We start from the raw sequence: 23,897 nt of genomic DNA on the forward strand, positions 1-23,897 counted from the left end.
GCCTTCCCTGATTAAACGCTCCTCCCGTCTTCTCCCACTCCCTTTTGCGTCACTCTGAGTTGCTCTCTTTATTCATCCTCCCTCTCATCCTCACAGCTTATATGTATGTCTGTAATTCATGTATTTATTTATATTAATGTCTATCTCCCCCTCTAATAATGATGGCATTTATTGCATGCATACTATTTGCCAGCCACTGTACTAAGCGGTGGGGCAGATGTGAGGAAATTGAGTTGGACACAGTCCCTATTCCACGTCGGGCTTACAATCTCAATTCCCATTTTAGAGATGAGGTAACTGAGGTCCAGAGAAGTGAAGTGATTTGCCTAAGGTCACACAGCAGACAGGTGGTGGAACGGGGATTAGAACCTGGGACCTTCTGTCTCCCAAACTGTGCTCTATTCACTGCACCATCCTGGTTCTCCATTTGCCCATCTATATACTATATTTAGACTGTGAGCTCAAGACTGAGATCCTTATCTTCCCTTCCAAACCCTGTCCTCTCCCCGACTTTTCCCATCACTGTGGACAGCATTGCCATCCTTCCCTTCTCACAAGCCCACAACCTTGGTGTCAATCTTAACTCCGTGCTCTCATTCACCCCACACATCCAATCCTTTACCAAAACCTGCTAGTCTCACCTTCACAACTTCATCAAGATCTGCCCTTTCCTCTCCCTTCAAACCACTACCTTGTTGATACAATATCTCATCCTATCCAGACCAGATTACTACATCAGCCTCCTTTCTGATCTCCCAACCTCTTGTCTCTCCCCGCTTCAGTCTATTGTTCACTCTGCTGCCTGGATTATCTTTCTACAGAAATGCTCTGGGCATGTCTCTTCACTCCTCAAAAATCTCCAGCTGTTGCCTATCAGCCTTCACATGAAGCAAAAACTCCTCACTATCGGCTTCAAAGCTCTCCATCACCTCGCCCCCCCCCCACCTCACCTCCCTTCTCTCCTTCTACCGCCCAGCCCACACACTCTGCTCCTCTGCCATTAACCTCCTCACTGTGCCTCATACTCGCCTGTCCTGCCATCGACCCCTGACCCACGTCCTACCTCTGGCCTGGAATGTCCTCCCTCCACACATCTGCCAAACTAGCTCTTTTCTTCCTTTCAAAGCCCTACTGAGAGCTCCCCTCCTCCAAGAGGCCTTCTCAAACTGAGCCTCCCTTTTCCTCTCCTCCTTCTCCCTTCCTCATTGCCCCTCTCCCTCAATCTTCCGCACCCCCTTCCCCTCCTCACAGATCTTGTGTACATTTTTACATATTTATTACTCAACTTATTTTATTAATGATGTTTGCATAGCTATAATTCTATTTATTCTGATGGTATTGACACCTGTTTACATGTTTTATTTTGTTGTCTGTCTCCCCCTTCTAGACTGTGAGCCCACTGTTGCGTAGGGACTGTCTCTATTTGTTGCTGATTTGTACTTCCGAAGAGTACAGTGCCCTGCACACAGTAAACACTCAATAAATATCATTGAATGAATGAATGTGATTGCCTAACAAAGGAATCTTTGTGATAGAAACTTTTTCAGGGCAACAGTCACCTCCTTGTTTCTCAGACTATATATCATGGGGTTAAGTACTGGTGCTACAATGGTATAGAACAAAGACAGAAATTTATCCATATCTTCTGAGTAGTTTGACTTAGGCCATAGATATGTGATGGTACCAGATCCATAGAACAAGGTGACAACAATGAGGTGGGAACAACAGGTGGAGAAGGCTTTGCATCTCCCCGTGGCCGAAGGTAACTTCAGGATGGTGGAGATGATTTTGACATAGGACACAAGTATCAAGAGAAATGGGGCTGTTACAAAAAGCAGGACCACAGCATAGACTAAGAGTTGATTCATAGATGTGTCCCCACAGGCCAGCTTGAGTACTGGTGGGATATCGCAGAAAAAATGGTTCAACTTGTTGGAATCACAGAAGGGAAGGGAGAATATCTGACCTGTCTGCCCTATCAGGACCGGAATGCCACTGATCCAGGAAGCAGCTGCCAGCAGGACACATACTTTACGGCTCATGATGATTGGATAACGCAGCGGGTTACATATGGCCATGTAACGATCATATGCCATAACAGCCAGGAGAAGGCACTCTGTGGCTCCAAGAATTAGGAGGAAGCACATCTGTGTAGCACATGAAAGGAAAGAAATAGTTCCATCCTGTGTCTGGAGACTCATCAGCATTCTGGGCAGAGTTACGGATGTATAACAGATTTCCAAGAAGGAGAGGTTCCTAAGGAAAAAGTACATGGGTTTGTGGAGAGTTTGATCCCTTATGGTTATTATAATTATGAGTCCATTTCCTGCCAGGATGATCATGTAGCTAAAAAAGAAAATCCCAAAGAGGAATTCTCTCAATTTGGGAAGATCCAGAAAACCCAGGAGAACAAATTCTTCTACAGTCAGATTTCCCTTCTCCATTTCTTCTAAATTATTCAGCTGTGAAAAGGACAAAATCAGGAAGTTTGAATGAAAGCATGTAACCAATGCACACGAGGCATACGGTACACCCAAATCCCAGAAAAAATGCGCTAATTCTATTCAAATAGATATCACTATTATTTACAGTACATGCTCCAACATATTCCATCTCTTCTGAACAACCTCCCGCTTGCTGTTGTCCTTAAAATATATTTGTAGAAGGAACTAATGTGAATGAGGGAGAAGCTGAGTAGCAGTGGTCAGACTGATTGAAAACCTCATGGTGCAGGTGGCTGCCACTCCCTGTTATTCTCTCAAGCAATCTACCAAATAATACTCTGACCCCTCAGTTGTGCTCTATGCACAAAGGTGTCACACAAGGTCTTTGGGTTCTACAATGAAGAAGAAGGTCACACCTCTAACCCTCCACCTCCTACACACTTCAAAACAGGAAATCCACTCTCCCACACAGGTGTAACTAACCCTTTCTCCTCCTATGTGAAGGAAATCACCGGGCTCCTAACTCATAAACAGCAGAAATTTGGGAAACATTCATAGATTTTAGAATATACCATTTAAAATTTGTTATATTAAGACTGCCTGATTACTGATGAGACTAACAGAGGATTTAAAAATTGTGATTTTGCCAAGTGCTTACTGTGTGCCAGTCACTGTACTAAGCGCTTGAGTAGATAATCGGGTTGGACACAGTCCCTTTCCCACATAGGACTTGGAGTCTTAATCCCTATTTCACAGATGTGGAAACGAGGCCCATAAAAATTAAGTAACTTGCCAAGGACACACAGCAGATAAGTGGCAGAGCCAGGATTAGAACCCAGGTCTTTATGACATCCAGGTCCATGCTTTATCTACTAGGTCAAGCTATTTAATACTTCAGGCTCAGGGGTTTGAAATTTTGTCATGAACTGCTACTACTAGTAATGGGTGACAATGGAGGATGAAGATTTGGGGTGGTAGGGATTGGGATCATCTGCCCTCAGCCCTCTAGACTTTAAGCTCATTATGGGCAGGGAACATGTCTAATAATTCTATTGTAGTAGCACAGTGCTCTGTACACAGTAAGTGCTCAAGAAATACCATTGATTGATTGGTGATATGACATGGACACCAGTGAATGATGTCTGTGACAAATCTACATACTCTAAGTGATGTCTATAGTCTGGGACAGACCCTGCGTAGGACAGGGGAAGAATCTGAATTGTGGTAATTATTAGGGAGCAAAGAAAGGCAGTGGTGCTATAGTGGTACTGAATCCATGTTAATTTTAAAATGTTCCCTAGACAAAATCTGCATAATTTTTAAAAAAGCAGACAATGCACCCCTTGATATTTAGGATTTCTAGTAAAGTAATCAGATATATTTATTTCATGGGTGGCCCTAATGGTGTTTCCTTTTAGTTTTTGTTTTATTTATTTTAAAGAAAGAGTAAATATGTCAATCTCCTTATGGTGTGTGTATGGGTGGGAAGGAGACAGGAGGCAGGTAGGAGGGAAAGGGGGGAGTCAAAATACACAGTCCAACATCCTTTCTTGCTGTCCCTCATGTAAAGGAAAACCATCAAGCCACCTTCATGATTTGATATTAATGACACCTAGAAGAATTTCAAGTGATTTTCATTAAAACCTGACGAGATAGAGAATATATGCATAAGCATCCTAGAAAAAATGAAGAAAAATAGATGTTAAAGCAAATACAAATCCAGTTTTATAAATCACTGTATAGACCTGGTTAGCTTACCCACACAGGCAAATAGGATGCCTTTTGATTTTGGAACACCAAATAGCCAAAGTGTAGATTAGAATTCTGTGATGATTTCATACCGATTCCTTATTAGTTGCAACAATTAGTTTTCTGAATGTATATTGAAGTCCCATCCTCTTAAGGCATACATCTTCCTATGCCATTTTCATTTTTAAAATGATCTGATTTGTATTTGTTTCTTGCTTTAAGAGTGCTTCCCAGTAGTTTACTTCAGTCCTTCCAAAGCTGAAAGTCCAGTGAAATAATGTGGATCTCAAACGGTGATCGTTGTTTTGGCGTCTTTGAGATCACCAAGATGCATTTGGACTCCAAAGACATTAACTGTTCTTTAAATAGAAAAGGACCTTTCTTTTCTGCTCTCTGGGGACTGCAACCCTCCCTTGTTAATTGTTTAATGAACTCCCTCAATAGACAATCTAGAATACATGGTCAAAACCTTCTTTCTTTGGAGCCTTTCTCTCCATGGCCTGTACAGTCCATGACGTAACTGAGACACAGAGAAGTTAAGTGACTTGCCCAAAGTCACACAGCTGACCTTTGGCAGAGCAGGTATTTGAATCCATGACATCTGACTCCCAAGGCCGGGCTCTTTCCACTGACCCATGCTGCTTCTCCATATCTTACCTCTTACCCCCTACCTCTGGCCTGAAATACCCTCCTCCTCATATCAGACAGATTCATTCATTCATTCAATCATCTTTATTGAGCACTTACTGTGTGCAGAGCACTTACTGTGTGCAGAATACTGTACCAAGGGCTTGGAAAGTACAATACAACAATAAAAAGAGTGACAATTCCTGCCCACAAGGAGCTCACAGTCTAGAGGGGGGGAACACAGATATCAAAACAAAGATATCAATATAAATGAATAAAATTGGAGATATATACATAACTGCTGTGGGACTGGGAGGGAGGAGAGCAAAGGAAGGAAATAGGGGCAATGCAGAAGGGAGTGAGAGATGAAGAAAAGTGTAGGGCTTAGTCTGGAAAGGCCTCTGGGAAGACAGATAATTGCTCTCCCCCACTTCAAAGCCTTATTGAAGGCACATCTTCTCCAAGGAGCTTTCCCTGATTAAATGCTCCTCTCCTCTTCTCCCACTCAATTCTGAGTCACCCTGACTTGCTCTCTTTATTCATCCTCCCTCTCATCCTCACAGCTCATATGTATAAATCTGTAATTCATGTATTTATTTATATCAATGTCTAGCTCCCCCTCTAATAATGATGGCATTTATTATGTGCATACTATGTGCCAGCCACTGTACTAAGCGTTAGGGCAGAGACAAGCAAATGGAGGTGGACACAGTCCCTATACCACTTGGAGCTTATAGTCTCAATTCCCATTTTACAGATGATGTAACTGAGGTCCAGAGAAGTGAAGTGATTTGCCCAAGGTCACACAGCAGACGGGTGGTGGAACTGGGATTATAACCCATGACCTTCTGTCTCCCAGCGGGTGCTCTATTTACTGCACCATCCTGGTTCTCCATTTGCCCATCTATTTACTATATTCAGACTGTGAGCTCAAGACTGAGATCCTTATAATAATAATGATGGCATTTGCTAAGCACTTACTATGTGTCAACCACTGTTCTAAACGCTGGGGTAGATATAATGTAATCAGGTTGTCCCACGTAGGGCTCACAGTCTTCATCCCCATTTTACAGATGAGGTAACTGAGGCATAGAGAAGTTAAGTAACTTGCTCAAAGTCACACAGCTGACAAGTGACAGAGGTTCAATTTCTCATCCCATCTGGACCGGATTACTGCATCAGCCTCCTTTCTGATTGCCCATCCCCCTGTCTCTCCCGGCTTCAGTCTATTCTTCACTCTGCTGCCCGGATTATCTTTCTACAGAAACGCTCTGGGCATGTCACTCTACTCCTCAAAAAGTTTCCAGCTGTTGCCTATAAACCTTCACACGAAGCAAAAATTCCTCACTATTGGCTTCAAAGTTCTCCATCACCTCGCCCTCTCCTACCTCACCTCCATTCTCTCCTACTACAGCCCAGCCCACACACTCCGCTCCTCTGCCACTAACTTCCTCACTGTGCCTCATTCACTGTGCCTGTCCCTGCATCGACCCCTGACCCACGTCCTACCTCCGGTCTGGAATGCCCTCCCCCACACATCTGACAAACTAGCTCTTTTCCTCATTTCAAAGCCCTACTGAGAGTTCACCTCCTCCAAGAGGCCTTACCAAACTGAGCCTCCCTTTTTCTCTCCTCTTTCTCCCCTCCCCATCACCCCTCTCCCTCCCTCTGCATTACCCCTTCCCCTCCTCACAGCTCTTGAGTACCTTTTTACATATATATTTCTCTAATTATGTTATTAATGATGTTTAAATAGCTATAATTCTATTTATTCTGATGGTATTGACACCTGTCTGCATGTTTAGTTTTGTTATCTGTCTCCCCCTTCTAGACTGTGAGACCGCAGTTAGGTAGGAACTGTCTCTATATGTTGCCGATTTGTACTTCCCAAGAGTACAGTGCCCTGCACACCCTAAACACTCAATAAATATGATTGAATGAATGAATGAATGTGATTGCCTAACAAAGGAATCTTTGTGATAGAAACTTTTTCAGGGCAACAGTCACCTCCTTGTTTCTCAGACTATATATCATGGGGTTAAATACTGGTGCTACAATGGTGTAGAACAAAGACAGAAATTTATCCATATCTTCTGAGTGGCTTGACGTAGGCCATAGATATGTGATGATAGCAGATCCAAAGAATAAGATGACAACAATGAGGTGGGAAGAACAGGTGGAGAAGGCTTTGCTCCTCCCTGTGGCTGAAGGTACCTTCAGGATGGTGGAGATGATTTTGATGTAGGATACAAGTATCAAGAGAAATGGGGCTGTTACAAAAAGCAGGGCCACAGCGTAGACTAAGAGTTGATTCATAGATGTGTCCCCACAGGCCAGCCTGAGTACTGGTGGGATATCGCAGAAAAAGTGGTTCAGCTTGTTGGAATCACAGAAGGGAAGGGAGAATATCTGACCTGTCTCCCCTATCAGGACTGGAATGCCACTGATCCAGGAAGCAGCTGCCAGCAGGACACATACTTTACGGCTCATGATGATTGGATACCGCAGTGGGTTACGTATGGCCATGTAACGATCGTACGCCATCACAGCCAGGAGAGAGCACTCCGTGGCTCCAAGAATTAGGAGGAAGCACATCTGTGTAGCACATGAAAGGAAAGAAATAGTTCCATCCTGTGTCTGGAGACTCATCAGCATTCTGGGCAGAGTTACGGATGTATAACAGATTTCCAAGAAGGAGAGGTTCCTAAGGAAAAAGTACATGGGTTTGTGGAGAGTTTGATCCCTTATGGTTATTATAATTATGAGTCCATTTCCTGCCAGGATGATCATGTAGCTAAAAAAGAAAATCCCAAAGAAGAATTCTCTCAATTTGGGAAGATCCAGAAATCCCAGGAGAACAAATTCTTCTACAGTCAGATTTCCCTTCTCCATTTCTTCTAAGTTATTCAGCTGTGAAAAGGACAAAATCAGGAAGTTTGAACGAAAGCATGTAACCAATGCACACGAGGCATCCGGTACACCTAAATCCCAGAAAAAATCAGTTAATTCTGTTCAAATAGATATCACTATTATTTACAGTGTATGCTCTTATATATTCTATCTCTTCTGAACAACCTCCCGCTTGTTGTTGTCCTTAAAAAATATTTGTAGAAGGAACTAATGTGAATGAGGGGGAAGCTGAGTAGCAATGGTCTGACTGAAAACCTCAGGGTGCAGGTGGCTGCCACTCCCTGTTATTCTCTCAAGCAATCTACCAAATAATACTCTGCACCCTCAGTTGTGCTCTATGCACAAAGGTGTCACACAAGGTTTTAGGGTTCTACAATGCAGAAATAGGTCACAGCTCTGCCCCTCCACCTCCTACACACTTCAGAACAGGAATCCCACTCTCCCACACAGATGAAGCTAACCATTTCTCCTCCTATGTGAAGGAAATCACCAGGCTCCTAACTCATAAACAGCAGGAATTTGGGAAACATTCATTATTTTAGAATATACCACTTAATCTTTTGTTATATTAAGACTGCCTGATTACTGATGAGCCAACAGCGGATTTAAAAATTGTGATTTTGCTAGGTGCTTACTATGTGCCAGGCACTGTACTAAGAGCTTGAGTAGATAATCGGGTTGAACACAGTCCCTTTCCCACATAGGACTGGGAGTCTTAATCCCTATTTTACAGATGTGGAAACGAGGCCCAGAAAAATTAAGTAACTTGCCAAGGACACACAGCAGATAAGTGGCAGAGCCAGGATTAGAACCCAGGTCTTTATGACGTCCAGGTCCATGCTTTACCTACTAGGTCAAGCTTTTTAATACTTCAGGCTCAGAGGTTTGAAATTTTGTCATGAACTGCTACTACTAGTAATGGGTGACAATGGAGGATGAAGATTTGGGGTGGTGGGGATTGGGATCATCTGCCCTCAGCCCTCTAGACTTTAAACTCACTACGGGCAGGGAACATGTCTGCTAATTCTATTGTATTAGCACAGTGCTCTGTACACAGTAAGTGCTCAATAAATACCATTGATTGATTGGTGATATGACATGGACACCAGTGAATGATGTCTGTGACAAATCTGCATACTCTAAGTGATGTCTATAGTCTGGGACAGACCCAGCATAGGACAGGGGAAGAATCTGAATTATGGTAATTATTAGGGAGCAAAGAAAGGCAGTGGTGCTACAGTGGTACTAAATCCACGTTAATTTTAAAATGTTCCCTAGACAAAATCTGCATAATTAAAAAAAAAGCACACAATGCACCCCTTGATATTTAGGACTTCTAGTAAAGTAATCAGATATATTTATATCATGGGTGGCCCTAATCGTGTTTTCTTTTAGTTTTTGTTTTATTTATTTTAAAGAAAGAGTAAATATGTCAATCTCCTTATGTTGTGTATGCGTGGGAAGGAGACAGGAGGCAGGAAGGAGGGAAATGGGGGAGTCAAAATACAGTCCAACATCCTTTCTTGCTGTCCCTCATGTAAAGGAAAACAGTCTAGCCACCTTCATGATTTGATTTTAATGACACCTAGAAGAATTTCAAGTGATTTTCATTAAAACCTGACGAGATAGAGAATACATGCATAGGCATCCTAGAAAAAATGAAGAAAAATAGATGTTATAGCAAATGCAAATCCAGTTTTATAAATTACCGTATAGACCTGGTTAGCTTACCCACATAGGCAAATAGGATGCTTTTTGATTTTGGAACACCAAATAGCCAAAGTGCAGGTTAGAATTTTATGATGCTGTAATACTGATTCCTTATTAGTTGTAACAGTTTTCTGAATGTATACTGAAGTCCCATCCTCTTAAGGCATACATCTTCCTATGCCATTTGCATTTTTAAAATGATCTGATTTGTATTTGTTTCTTGCTTTAAGAGTGCTTCCCAGTAGTTTACTTCAGTTCTTCCAAAGCTGAAAGTCCAGTGAAATAATGTGGATCTCTAACGGCGATCGTAGTTTTGGCGTCTTTGAGATCACCGAGATGCATTTGGACTCCAAAGACGTTAACTGTCCTTTAAATAGAAAAGGACCTTTCTTTTCTGGTCTCTGGGGACTGCAACCCTCCCTTGTTATTTGTTTAATGAACTCCCTCAATAGACAATCTAGAATACATGGCCAAAACCTTCTTTCTTTGGAGCCTTTCTCTCCATGGACTGTACTGTATCATTTCCAAATCTCCCTCCTCCAGGAATTCTGGGGGGTAATTTCTCTTAGGTTGGGCCTGCTTATCGATAGTTACTCTATAACTTCTTCCACCCATCAAGCACACTTGGAATAGCTTTCCACTACTCAAAATATGCTCATGAGGCAGAGACACACTACAGGAAACAGGCTAAGAAATACAAAAGTCAAAGGGAGACCGAGGTGGTAAAGAGCAGTCCCATTTTTGTACCTTCCAGCCCTTGGAGATGAAGCTCAAAATCATGGTAAAGATGATCAGGGTCAATGTCCCAAACTGCCATCGTGTACAGGCACGAATCCAGGCCTCGCCAGATGATATGAAACCACTCCCCTTTTCACTCTCATTATCCCAATTTCAAGACTCCTGCACTTTCCCTTCATCCCGGCTCCCCTCTGAAGACACCAAAGGGCTTCTCCTTAGAATGTAAGGCAGGAAAGGGATGTTGGGAATCCACTCCCCATAGCTTCCTTCCTTCCTCAACCCAATAAGCACAATCTCCCACTCTTTTGATCCTAGCTCATCCCATCCCAGAGTTCACTCTTTACTGTTCCCTCAGTGACTTCAGCCTTCATCAGTTCCAACCACAGCACAAAGACAACCTCAGAACAGAGTGGGAATATCAATGACCTGACAGCCTCAAATTGGAAGTGTGGGCTGTAGTGTAGTGGAAACAAGCATAGAGGTGAAGAGAGAGATTTGGAAAATTTTATATATATTCTTTTATGATACTTGTGAAGTGCTTACTATGAGCCAGGCACTTAACTACATGCTGGGGTGGATTCACACTACTCAGGCTGGACAATGTCCATGTAACATATAGGGTCTATTTTACAGATGAGGTAACTGAGGATCAGAGAAGTTAAGTGACTTGCCCAAGGTCACATAGCAGACATATAGTGGAACTGAGATTAGAACTCAGGTTCTTCAGACTCTCAGGCTCTTTCCATTAGGGCATGCTGCTTATATCAAATAGTTTGGAGGGAAATGGGTGACCATTAGAGATTTTGAGGAGTCCAGTAGTGCATTCTGAATGACACATTTGGAATGTTGTCTAATACCTCTCAAGATGTACACTGAAGAGGAGAGAAGCCGAAGCAAGGAGACTGTTAAGGAGACTGATGAAATACTCCAGCCAGAAGGCAACCAGGGTTTGTAATAGAGGATGACAATAAAGTCAGAGATGAAGAAATTGATCCAGGTCATAGTGTGGATTAAAAATATAGGAGAGTTTGAGACAGGCCGAAGTTGGGAGGATAGTGATATTTATTAAGTACTTCATGTCAGGCACCATACCAAATGTTGAGTTGCCTATAAAATCAACAGTTCCATCCCACATTGGTTTTAAATCTAAGTGGGGAAGGACAGACATATAGAAGGGAAGAATAAGTTATAAACAATGGGAGCATTAATAAAATTAAAATTGACAGTATGAAAGCATTACATAATTCAACAGTGTTTGGAATGGGCAGTGCTTGTGTATCTTACGGCTTCAGGATAAAATCCTGGGTCATGAATGGTTTGACTTCTCCAATATTCTGGACATTCTAAAGGCAGTTTCTGTACAGGTTCTGCTCCTCCTATCAATCAATCATAGTTATTGAGCACCTACCATGTGCAGAGCATTGTATTAAGGGCTGAGGAGTGTACAATACAACAGAGTTGGTAGATGCATTCCCGGCCCACAGTGAGCTCACAATTTGGTGGGGGGCAGATTTATATTTGTTAATATGAGTGAATAAGTTACAGTTATTTACATAACCATCCTGCTGTACCTCGGTCTCGTCTATCTCACTGCCAACCTCTCACGCACATAACAATAATGATGGCCTTTATTAAGCACTTACTATGTGCAAAGTACTATTCTAAACACTGGGGATGTTACAAAGTGATCAGGTTGTCTCACGGGGAGCTCAAAGACTTCATCCCCATTTTACAGTTGAGGTAACTGAGGCACAGAGAAGTTAAGTGACTTGCCCAAAGTCACACAGCTGACATTTGGCAGAGCAGGTATTTGAATCCATGACCTCTGACTCCCAAGGCCGGGCTCTTTCCACTAAGCCACGCTGTTCTCCACATCTTACCTCTTACCCCTTATCTCTGGCCTGAAATACCTTCCTCCTCATATCAGACAGATTCATTCATTCATTCAATCATCTTTATTGAGCACTTACTGTGTGCAGAGCACTTACTGTGTGCAGAGCACTTACTGTGCACAGAGCACTGTACTAAGTGCTTGGAAATTACAATACAGCAATAAAAAGAGTGACAATTCCTGCCCACAGGGAGCTCACAGTCTAGAGGGAGGAATACAGACATCAAAACAAATAGAGATATCAATATAAATAAATAAAATTACAGATGTATACATAAGTGCTGTGGGACTGGGAGGGAGGAGAGCAAAAGAAGGAAATAGGGGTGATGCAGAGGGGAGTGAGAGATGAGGAAAAGTGTGGGGCTTAGTCTGGAAAGGCCTCTGGGAAGACAGATAATTGCTCTCCCCCACTTCAAAGCCTTATTGAAGGCACATCTTCTCCAAGGAGCCTTCCCTGATTAAGCGCTCCTCTCCTCTTCTCCCATTCCCTTTTGCATCACCCTGAGTTGCTCTCTTTATTCATCCTCCCTCTCATCCTCACAGCTCATATGTATAAATCTGTAATTCATGTATTTATTTATATTAATGTCTATCTCCCCCTCTAACAATGATGGCATTTATTGCATACATACTATGTGCCAGCCACTGTACTAAGCGGTGGGGAAGATATGAGGAAACTGAGTTGGACACAGTCCCTATTCCATGTGGGGCTTACAATCTCAATTCCCATTTTAGAGATGAGGTAACTGAGGTCCAGAGAAGTGAAGCAACTTGCCTAAGGTTACACAGCAGACAGGTGGTGGAACGGGGATTAGAACCTGGGACCTTCTGTCTCCCATCCCGTGCTCTATTCACTGCACCATCCTGGTTCTCCATTTGCCCATCTATATACTATATTTAGACTGTGAGCTCAAGACTGAGATCCTTATCTTCCTTTCCAAACCCTGTCCTCTCCCCGACTTTCCCATCACTGTGGACAGCACTGCCATCCTTCCCTTCTCACAAGCCTGCAAACTTGGTGTCAATCTTAACGCCGTGCTCTCATTCACCCCACACATCCAATCCTTTACCAAAACCTGCTAGTCTCACCTTCACAACTTCATCAAGGTCTGCCCTTTCCTCTCCCTTCAAACCACTACCTTGATGGTTCAATATCTCATCCTATCCAGAACAGATTACTACATCAGCCTCCTTTCTGATCGCCCATCCCCCTGTTTCTCCCTGCTTCAGTCTATTCTTCACTCTGCTGCCCGGATTATCTTTCTACAGAAATGCTCTGGGCATGTCTCTTCACTCCTCAAAAATCTCCAGCTGTTGCCTATCAACCTTCACATGAAGCAAAAACTCCTCACTCTGGGCTTCAAAGCTCTCCATCACCTCACCCCCTCCTACTTCACCTCCCTTCTCTCCTTCTACCGCCCAGCCCCCACACTCTGCTCCTCTGCCACTAACCTCCTCACTGTGCCTCATTCTCGCCTGTCCCGCCATCGACCCCTGACCCACGTCCTACCTCTGGCCTGGAATGCCCTCCCTCCACACATCTGCCAAACTAGCTCTTTTCTTCCTTTCAAAGCCCTACTGAGAGCTCCCCTCCTCCAAGAGGCCTTCTCAAACTGAGCCTCCCTTTTCCTCTCCTCCTTCTCCCTTCCTCATTGCCCCTCTCCCTCCCTCTTCTGCACCCCCTTCCCCTCCTCACAGATCTTGTTTACATTTTTACATATTTATTACTCAACTTATTTTATTAATGATGTTTACATAGCTATAATTCTATTTATTCTGATGGTATTGAGACCTGTTTACATGTTTTATTTTGTTGTCTGTCTCCCCCTTCTAGACTGTGAGCCCGCTGTTGCGTAGGGACTGTCTCTATTTGTTGCTGATTTGTACTTCCGAAGAGTACAGTGCCCTGCACACAGTAAACACTCAATAAATATCATTGAATGAATGAATGTGATCGCCTAACAAAGGAATCTTTGTGATAGAAACTTTTTCAGGGCAACAGTCACCTCCTTGTTTCTCAGACTATATACCATGGGGTTAAGTACTGGTGCTACAGTGGTATAGAACAAAGACAGAAATTTATCCATATCTTCTGAGGAGTTTGACTTAGGCCATAGATATGTAATGGTACCAGATCCATAGAACAAGGTGACAACAATGAGGTGGGAAGAACAGGTGGAGAAGGCTTTGCACCTCCCCGTGGCCGAAGGTAACTTCAGGATGGTGGAGATGATTTTGACATAGGACACAAGTATCAAGAGAAATGGGGCTGTTACAAAAAGCAGGACCACAGCATAGACTAAGAGTTGATTCATAGATGTGTCCCCACAGGCCAGCTTGAGTACTGGTGGGATATCGCAGAAAAAATGGTTCAAATTGTTGGAATCACAGAAGGGAAGGGAGAATATCTGACCTGTCTGCCCTACCTGGACCGGAATGCCACTGATCCAGGAAGCAGCTGCCAGCAAGATACACACTTTACGGCTCATGATGATTGGATACCGCAGCGGGTTACATATGGCCATGTAACGATCGTACGCCATCACAGCCAGGAGAAGGCACTCTGTGGATCCAAGAATTAGGAGGAAGCACATCTGTGTAGCACATGAAAGGAAAGAAATAGTTCCATCCTGTGTCTGGAGACTCATCAGCATTCTGGGCAGAGTTACGGATGTATAACAGATTTCCAAGAAGGAGAGGTTCCTAAGGAAAAAGTACATGGGTTTGTGGAGAGTTTGATCCCTTATGGTTATTATAATTATGAGTCCATTTCCTGCCAGGATGATCATGTAGCTAAAAAAGAAAATCCCAAAGAGGAATTCTCTCAATTTGGGAAGATCCAGAAATCCCAGGAGAACAAATTCTTCTACAGTCAGATTTCCCTTCTCCATTTCTTCTAAATTATTCAGCTGTGAAAAGGACAAAATCAGGAAGTTTGAACGAAAGAATGTAGCCAATGCACACGAGGCATCCTGTACACCTAAATCCCAGAAAATATCAGGTAATTCTGTTCAAATAGATATCAGATATCAGGCAGAAACTCCTCACCCTGGGCTTCAAGGCTCTCCATCCCCTGGCCCCCTTCTACCTCACCTCCCTTCTCTCCTTCTACAGCCCAGCCCGCACCCTCGGCTCCTCTGCCTCTAATCTCCTAACCGTACCTCGTTCTCACCTGTCCCGCCATCGACCCCCGGCCCACGTCATCCCCCTGGCCTGGAATGCCCTCCCTCTGCCCATCCGCCAAGCTAGCTCTCTTCCTCCCTTCAAGGCCCTGCTGAGAGCTCACCTCCTCCAGGAGGCCTTCCCAGAATGAGCCCCTTCCTTCCTCTCCCCTCGTCCCCCTCTCCATCCCCCGCATCTTACCTCCTTCCCTTCCCCACAGCACCTGTATATATGTATATATGTTTGTACATATTTGTTACTCTATTTATTTATTTATTTATTTTACTTGTACGTATCTATGCTATTTATTTTATTTTGTTAGTATGTTCGGTTTTGTTCTCTGTCTCCCCCTTTTAGACTGTGAGCCCACTGTTGGGTAGGGACTGTCTCTATATGTTGCCAATTTGTACTTCCCAAGCGCTTAGTACAGTGCTCTGCACATAGTAAGCGCTCAATAAATATGATTGATGATGATGATGATGATCACTATCATTTACAATATATGCTCTTATATATTCTATCTCTTCTGAACAACCTCCCGCTTGCTGTTGTCCTTAAAAAATATTTGTAGGAGGAATAATGTGAATGAGGGGGAAGCTGAGTAGCAGTGGTCAGACTGATTGAAAACCTCAGGGTGCAGGTGGCTGCCACTCCCTCTTATTCTCTCAAGCAATCTACCAAATAATACTCTGACCTCTCAGTTGTGCTCTATGCACAAAGGTGTCACACAAGGTTTTTGGGTTCTACACTGCAGAAGAAGGTCACAGCTCTGCCCCTCCACCTCCTACACACTTCTTAACAGGAAATCCACTCTCCCACACAGATGAAGCTAACCATTTCTCCTCCTATGTGAAGGAAATCACCGGGCTCCTAACTCATAAACAGCAGAAATTTGGGAAACATTCATAGATTTTAGAATATACCATTTAATTTATTATATTAAGACTGCCTGATTACTGATGAGACTAACAGAGGATTTAAAAATTGTGATTTTGCTAGGTGCTTACTATGTGCCAGGCACTGTACTAAGCGCTTGAGTAGATAATCGAATTGGACACAGTCCCTTTCTCATATAGGTCTTAATCCCTATTTTACAGATGTGGAAACGAGGCCCAGAAAAATGAAGTAACTTGCCAAGGACACACAGCAGATAAGTGGCAGAGCCAGGATTAGAACCCTGGTTTTTATGGCATCCAGGTCCACGCTTTATCTACTAGGTCAAGCTTTTTAATACTTCAGGCTCAGAGGTTTGCCATTTTGTAATGAACTGCTACTACTAGTAATGGGTGACAATGGAGGATGAAGATTTGGGGTGGTGGGGATTGGGATCATCTGCCCTCAGCCCTCTAGACTTTAAGCTCATTATGGGCAGGGAACATGTCTAATAATTCTATTGTATTAGCACAGTGCTCTGTACACAGTAAGTGCTCAATAAATACCATTGATTAATTGGTGATATGACATGGACACCAGTGAATGATGTCTGTGACAAATCTGCATATTCTAAGTGATGTCTGTAGTGTGGGGCAGACCCAGCCTAGGACAGGGGAAGAATCTGAATTATGGTAATTATTAGAGAGCAAAGAATGGCAATTGTGCTACAGTGCTACTAAATCCATGTTAATTTTAAAATGTTCCCTGGATAAAATCTGGATAATTAAGAAAAAAAACACACAATGCACCCCTTGATATTTAGGACTTCTAGGAAAATAATCAGATATATTTATATCATGGGTGGCTCTGATGATTTTTTTTAGTTTTTATTTTATTTATTTTAAAGAATGAGTAAATATGTCAATCCCCTTATGGTGTGTGTATGGGAAGGAGATCAGAGGCAAGTAGGAGGGAAAGGGGGGAGTCAAAATACACAGTCCAACATCCTTTCTTGCTGCCCCTCATGTAAAGGAAAACAGTCTAGCCACCTTCATGGTTTGATTTTAATGACACCTAGAAGAATTTCAAGTAGTTTTCATTGAAAAGTGACTTAAAAGATAGAGAATACATGCCTAAACATCCTAGAAAAAAAATGAAGAAAAATAGATGTTAAAGCAAATGCAAATCCAGTTTCATAAATTACCATATAGACCTGGTTAGCTTACCCACACAGGCAAATAGGATGCTTTTTGATTTTGGAACACCAAATAGTCAAAGTGCAAATTAGAATTCTGTGATGATTTCATACCGATTCCTTATTAGTTGCAACAATTAGTTTTCTGAATGTATATTGTAGTCCCATCCTCATAATGCATACATCTTCCTACGCCGTTTTCATTTTTAAAATGATCTGATTTGTATTTGTTTCTTGCTTTAAGAGTGCTTCCCAGTAGTTTACTTCAGTTCTGCCAAAGCTGAAAGTCCCGTGAAATAATGGGGATCTCTAACGTAATCGTAGTTTTGGCGTCATTGAGATCACCAACATGCATTTGGACTCCAAAATCATCAACTGGCCTTTAAATAGAAAAGAACCTTTCTTTTCTGCTCTGTGGGGACAGCAACCCTCCCTTGTTATTTGTTTAATGAACTCCCTCAAAAAGACAATCTAGAATACATGGCCAAGGCCTTTATTCTTTGGAGCCTTTCTCTCCATGGACTGTACTGTATCATTTCCAAATCTCCCTCCTCCAGGAATTCTGAGGGGTGATTTCTCTTAGGTTAGGTCTGCTTATCCATAGTTACTCTATGACTTCTTCCGCCAATCAAGCACACATGGAATAGCCTACCATTACTCAAAATATGCACATGAGGCAGAGACACTCATTACATGAAACAGGCTAAGAAATACAAAAGTCTAAGGGAGACAGAGGTGGAAAAGAGCAGTCACGTTTTTGTACCTTCTGGCCCCTGGAGATGAAGCTCACCATCATGGTGAAGACTGGGTTTATTCAGGGCCACTGCCCTAAACTGCCATCTTGTCCAGGCATGAAGCCAGGCCTGGCCAGATGATCTGAAACCACTCCCCTTTTCACTCTCATTATCCCGATTTCAAGACTCCTGCACTTTCTCTTCATCCCGGCTCCCCTCTGAAGAAACCAAAGGGCTTTTCTTTCAAACGTAAGGCAGGAAAGGGATGTTGGTCATCGACTCCCCATAGCTTCCTTCCTTCCTCAACCCAATAAGCACAATCTCCCACTCTTTTGATCCTAGCTCATCCCATCCCAGAGTTCACTCTTTACTGTTCCCTCAGTGACTTCAGCCTTCATCAGTTCCAACCACAGTGCAAAGACAACCTCAGAACAGAGTGGGAATATCAATGACCTGACAGCCTCAAATTGGAAGAGTGGGCTGCAGTGTAGTGGAAACAAGCATAGAGGTGAAGAGAGAGATTTGGAAAATTTTATATATATTCTTTTATGATACTTGTGAAGTGCTTACTATGAGCCAGGCACTTAACTACATGCTGGGGTGGATTCACACTACTCAGGCTGGACAATGTCCATGTAACATATAGGGTCTATTTTACAGATGAGGTAACTGAGGATCAGAGAAGTTAAGTGACTTGCCCAAGGTCACATAGCAGACATATAGTGGAACTGAGATTAGAACTCAGGTTCTTCAGACTCTCAGGCTCTTTCCATTAGGGCATGCTGCTTATATCAAATAGTTTGGAGGGAAATGGGTGACCATTAGAGATTTTGAGGAGTCCAGTAGTGCATTCTGAATGACACATTTGGAATGTTGTCTAATACCTCTCAAGATGTACACTGAAGAGGAGAGAAGCCGAATCAAGGAGACTGTTAAGGAGACTGATGAAATACTCCAGCCAGAAGGCAACCAGGGTTTGTAATAGAGGATGACAATAAAGTCAGAGATGAAGAAATTGATCCAGGTCATAGTGTGGATTAAAAATATAGGAGAGTTTGAGACAGGCCGAAGTTGGGAGGATAGTGATATTTATTAAGTACTTCATGTCAGGCACCATACCAAATGTTGAGTTGCCTATAAAATCAACAGTTCCATCCCACATTGGTTTTAAATCTAAGTGGGGAAGGACAGACATATAGAAGGGAAGAATAAGTTATAAACAATGGGAGCATTAATAAAATTAAAATTGACAGTATGAAAGCATTACATAATTCAACAGTGTTTGGAATGGGCAGTGCTTGTGTATCTTACGGCTTCAGGACAAAAAAGCCTGGGTCATAAATGGTTTGACTTCTCCAATATTCTGGACATTCTAAAGGCAGTTTCTGTACAGGTTCTGCTCCTCCTATCAATCAATCATAGTTATTGAGCACCTACCATGTGCAGAGCATTGTATTAAGGGCTGAGGAGTGTACAATGCAACAGAGTTGGTAGATGCATTCCCGGCCCACAGTGAGCTCACAATTTGGTGGGGAGACAGATTTATATTTGTTAATATGAGTGAATAAGTTACAGTTATTTACATAACCATCCTGCTGTACCTCGGTCTCGTCTATCTCACTGCCAACCTCTCACGCACATAACAATAATGATGGCCTTTATTAATCACTTACTAAGTGCAAAGTACTATTCTAAGCACTAGGGATGTTACAAAGTGATCAGGTTGTCTCACGGGGAGCTCAAAGACTTCATCCCCATTTTACAGTTGAGGTAACTGAGGCACAGAGAAGTTAAGTGACTTGCCCAAAGTCACACAGCTGACATTTGGCAGAGCAGGTATTTGAATCCATGACCTCTGACTCCCAAGCCCGGGCTCTTTCCACTAAGCCACGCTGTTCTCCACATCTTACCTCTTACCTCTTACCTCTGGCCTGAAATACCTTCTTCCTCATATCAGACAGATTCATTCATTCATTCAATCATCTTTATTGAGCACTTACTGTGTGCAGAGCACATACTGTGTGCGGAGCACTTACTGTGTGCAGAGCACTGTACTAAGTGCTTGGAAAGTACTATACAGCAATAAAAAGAGTGACAATTCCTGCCCACAACGAGCTCACAGTCTAGAGGGAGGAATACAGACATCAAAACAAATAAAGATATCAATATAAATAAATAAAATTACAGATGTATACATAAGTGCTGTGGGACTGGGAGGGAGGAGAGCAAAAGAAGGAAATAGGGGTGATGCAGAGGGGAGTGAGAGATGAGGAAAAGTGTGGGACTTAGTCTGGAAAGACCTCTGGGAAGACAGATAATTCCTCTCCCCCACTTCAAAGCGTTGTTGAAGGCACATCTTCTCCAAGGAGCCTTCCCTGATTAAACGCTCCTCCCCTCTTCTCCCACTCCCTTTTGCGTCACCCTGAGTTGCTTTCTTTATTCATCCTCCCTCTCATCCTCACAGCTCATATGTATAAATGTGTAATTCATGTATTTATTTATATTAATGTCTATCTCCCCCTCTAATAATGATGGCATTTATTGCATGCATACTATTGGCCAGCCACTGTACTAAGCGGTGGGGCAGATATGAGGAAATTGAGTTGGACACAGTCCCTATTCCACGTCGGGCTTACAATCTCAATTCCTATTTTGGAGATGAGGTAACTGAGGTCCAGAGAAGTGAAGTGATTTGCCTAAGGTCACACAGCAGACAGGTGGTGGAATGGGGATTAGAACCTGGGACCTTCTGTCTCCCAGCCTGTGCTCTATTCACTGCACCATCCTGGTTCTCCATTTGCCCATCTATATACTATATTTAGACTGTGAGCTCAAGACTGAGATCCTTATCTTCCCTTCCAAACCCTGTCCTTTCCCCGACTTTTCCCATCACTGTGGACAGCACTGCCATCCTTCCCTTCTCACAAGCCCACAACCTTGGTGTCAATCTTAACTCCGTGCTCTCATTCACCCCACACATCCAATCCTTTACTAAAACCTGCTAGTCTCACCTTCACAACATCATCAAGATCTGACCTTTTGTCTCCCTTCAAACCACTACCTTGTTGGTACAATATCTCTTCCTATCCAGACCAGATTACTACGTCAGCCTCCTTTCCGATCTCCCAACCTCTTGTCTCTCCCCGCTTCAGTCTATCGTTCACTCTGCTGCCCGGATTATCTTTCTACAGAAATGTTCTGGGCATGTCTCTTCACTCCTCAAAAATCTCCAGCTGTTGCCTATCAGCCTTCACATGAAGCAAAAACTCCTCACTTTCGGCTTCAAAGCTCTCCATCACCTCGCCCCCTCCTACCTCACCCCCCTTCTCTCCTTCTACAGTCCAGCCCACACACTCTGCTCCTCTGCCACTAACCTCCTCACTCTGCCTCATTCTCACCAGTCCCACCATCGACCCCTGAACCACGTCCTACCTCTGGCCTGGAATGCCCTCTCTCCACACATCTGCCAAACTAGCTCTTTTCTTCCTTTCAAAGCCCTACTGAGAGCTCCCCTCCTCCAAGAGGCCTTCTCAAACTGAGCCTCCCTTTTCCTCTCCTCCGTCTCCCTTCCTCATTGCCCCTCTCCCACCCTCTTCTGCACCCCCTTCCCCTCCTCACCGATCTTGTGTACATTTTTGCATATTTATTACTCAACTTATTTTATTAATGATGTTTACATAGCTATAATTCTATTTATTCTGATGGTATTGACACCTGTTTACATGTTTTATTTTGTTGTCTATCTCCCCCTTCTAGACTGTGAGCCCGCTGTTGCGTAGGGACTGTCTCTATTTGTTGCTGATTTGTACTTCTGGAGAGTACAGTGCTCTGCACACAGTAAACACTCAATAAATATCATTGAATGAATGAATGTGATTGCCTAACAAAGGAATCTTTGTGATAGAAACTTTTTCAGAGCAACAGTCACCTCCTTGTTTCTCAGACTATATATCATGGGGTTAAGTACTGGTGCTACAATGGTATAGAACAAAGACAGAAATTTATCCATATCTTCTGAGCAGTTTGACTTAGGCCATAGATATGTGATGGTACCAGATCCATAGAACAAGGTGACAACAATGAGGTGGGAAGAACAGGTGGAGAAGGCTTTGCATCTCCCCGTGGCTGAAGGTAACCTCATGATGGTGGAGATGATTTTGACATAGGACACGAGTATCAAGAGAAATGGGGCTGTTACAAAAAGCAGGGCCACAGCATAGACTGAGAGTTGATTCATAGATGTGTCCCCACAGGCCAGCTTGAGTACTGGTGGGATATCGCAGAAAAAATGGTTCAGCTTGTTGGAATCACAGAAGGGAAGGGAGAATATCTGACCTGTCTGCCCTACCTGGACCGGAATGCCACTGATCCAGGAAGCAGCTGCCAGCAAGATACACACTTTACGGCTCATGATGATTGGATACCGCAGCGGGTTACATATGGCCATGTAACGATCGTACGCCATCACAGCCAGGAGAAGGCACTCTGTGGCTCCAAGAATTAGGAGGAAGCACATCTGTGTAGCACATGAAAGGAAAGAAATAGTTCCATCCTGTGTCTGGAGACTCATCAGCATTCTGGGCAGAGTTACGGATGTATAACAGATTTCCAAGAAGGAGAGGTTCCTAAGGAAAAAGTACATGGGTTTGTGGAGAGTTTGATCCCTTATGGTTATTGTAATTATGAGTCCATTTCCTGCCAGGATGATCATGTAGCTGAAAAAGAAAATCCCAAAGAAGAATTCTGTCAATTTGGGAAGATCCAGAAATCCCAGGAGAACAAATTCTTCTACAGTCAGATTTCCCTTCTCCATTTCTTCTAAATTATGCAGCTGTGAAAAGGACAAAATCAGAAAGTTTGAATAAAAGCATGTAGCCAATGCACACAGGGCATCCTGTACTCCCAAATCCCAGAAAAAATCAGTTAATTCTGTTCAAGTAGATATCACTATTATTTACAGTGTATGCTCCTATATATTCTATCTCTTCTGAACAACCTCCCACTTACTGTTGTCCCCAAAAAATATTTGTAGAAGGAACTAATGTGAATGAGGGGGAAGCTGAGTAGCAGTGGTCAGACTGATTGAAAACCTCAGGGTACAGGTGGCTGCCACTCCCTGTTATTCTCTCAAGCAATCTACCAAATAATACTCTGCACCCTCAGTTGTGCCCTATGCACAAAGGTGTCATGCAAGGTTTTTGTGTTCTATACTGCAGAAGAAGTTCATACCTCTGTCCCTCCACCTCCTACACACTTCAGAACAGGAATACCACTCTCCCACACAGATGAAGCTAACCCTTTCTCCTCCTATGTGAAGAAAATCACTGGGCTCCTAATTCATAAACAGAGGAAATTTGGGAAACATTCATAGATTTTAGAATACACCATTTAATCTTTTGTTATATTAAGACTGCCTGATTACTGATGAGACTAACAGGGGATTTAAAAATTGTGATTTTGCTTAGTGCTTACTATATGCCAGGCACTGTACTAAGTGCTTGAGTAGATAATCGTGTTGGACACAGTCCCTGTCCCATATAGGACTTGGAGTCTTAATCCCCATTTCACAGATGAGGAAATGAGGCCCAGAAAAATTAAGTAACTTGCCAAGGACACACTGCAGATAAGTGGCAGATCTGGGGTTAGAACCCACGTCTTTATGACTTTCAGGTAAATGCTCTATCCACTAGGTCAAGCTTTTTAATACTTCAGGCTCAGAGTTTGGCCATTTTGTCATGAACCGTCACTACTAGTAATGGGTGATAATGGAGGGTGAAGATTTGGGGTGGTGGGGATCGTGATCATCTGCCCTCAGCCCTCTAGATTTTAAGCTCATTATCGGCAGGAAACATGTCTGCTAGTTC

General features: G+C 43.0%; 3 protein-coding genes and 1 pseudogene across 3 annotated transcripts; all 4 read right to left on the reverse strand.

The window, feature by feature from the left end:
- Positions 1–1,511: 1,511 nt before the first annotated feature.
- LOC119943820 (olfactory receptor 10AG1-like) lies at positions 1,512–2,456 on the reverse strand. The gene has a single exon (XM_038764992.1). It carries the CDS (start codon positions 2,442–2,444, stop codon positions 1,512–1,514), a length of 933 nt encoding a protein of 310 aa, XP_038620920.1. The 5' UTR covers positions 2,445–2,456.
- Positions 2,457–6,779: 4,323 nt separating this feature from the next.
- LOC119943829 (olfactory receptor 10AG1-like) lies at positions 6,780–7,724 on the reverse strand. Its single transcript, XM_038765004.1, has one exon. It carries the CDS (start codon positions 7,710–7,712, stop codon positions 6,780–6,782), a length of 933 nt encoding a protein of 310 aa, XP_038620932.1. The 5' UTR covers positions 7,713–7,724.
- A 6,303-nt stretch (positions 7,725–14,027) lies between these two features.
- LOC119943821 (olfactory receptor 10AG1-like) lies at positions 14,028–14,972 on the reverse strand. Its single transcript, XM_038764993.1, has one exon. The coding sequence runs from the start codon at positions 14,958–14,960 to the stop codon at positions 14,028–14,030; it is 933 nt and encodes a 310-aa protein (XP_038620921.1). The 5' UTR covers positions 14,961–14,972.
- A 6,941-nt stretch (positions 14,973–21,913) lies between these two features.
- On the reverse strand, positions 21,914–23,374 carry LOC119943810 (annotated as a pseudogene).
- Between the last annotated feature and the right edge of the window lie 523 nt (positions 23,375–23,897).

This window comes from Tachyglossus aculeatus, chromosome 22 (genome assembly GCF_015852505.1).
Source record: "Tachyglossus aculeatus isolate mTacAcu1 chromosome 22, mTacAcu1.pri, whole genome shotgun sequence".
NCBI classification, from domain to species: domain Eukaryota; kingdom Metazoa; phylum Chordata; class Mammalia; order Monotremata; family Tachyglossidae; genus Tachyglossus; species Tachyglossus aculeatus.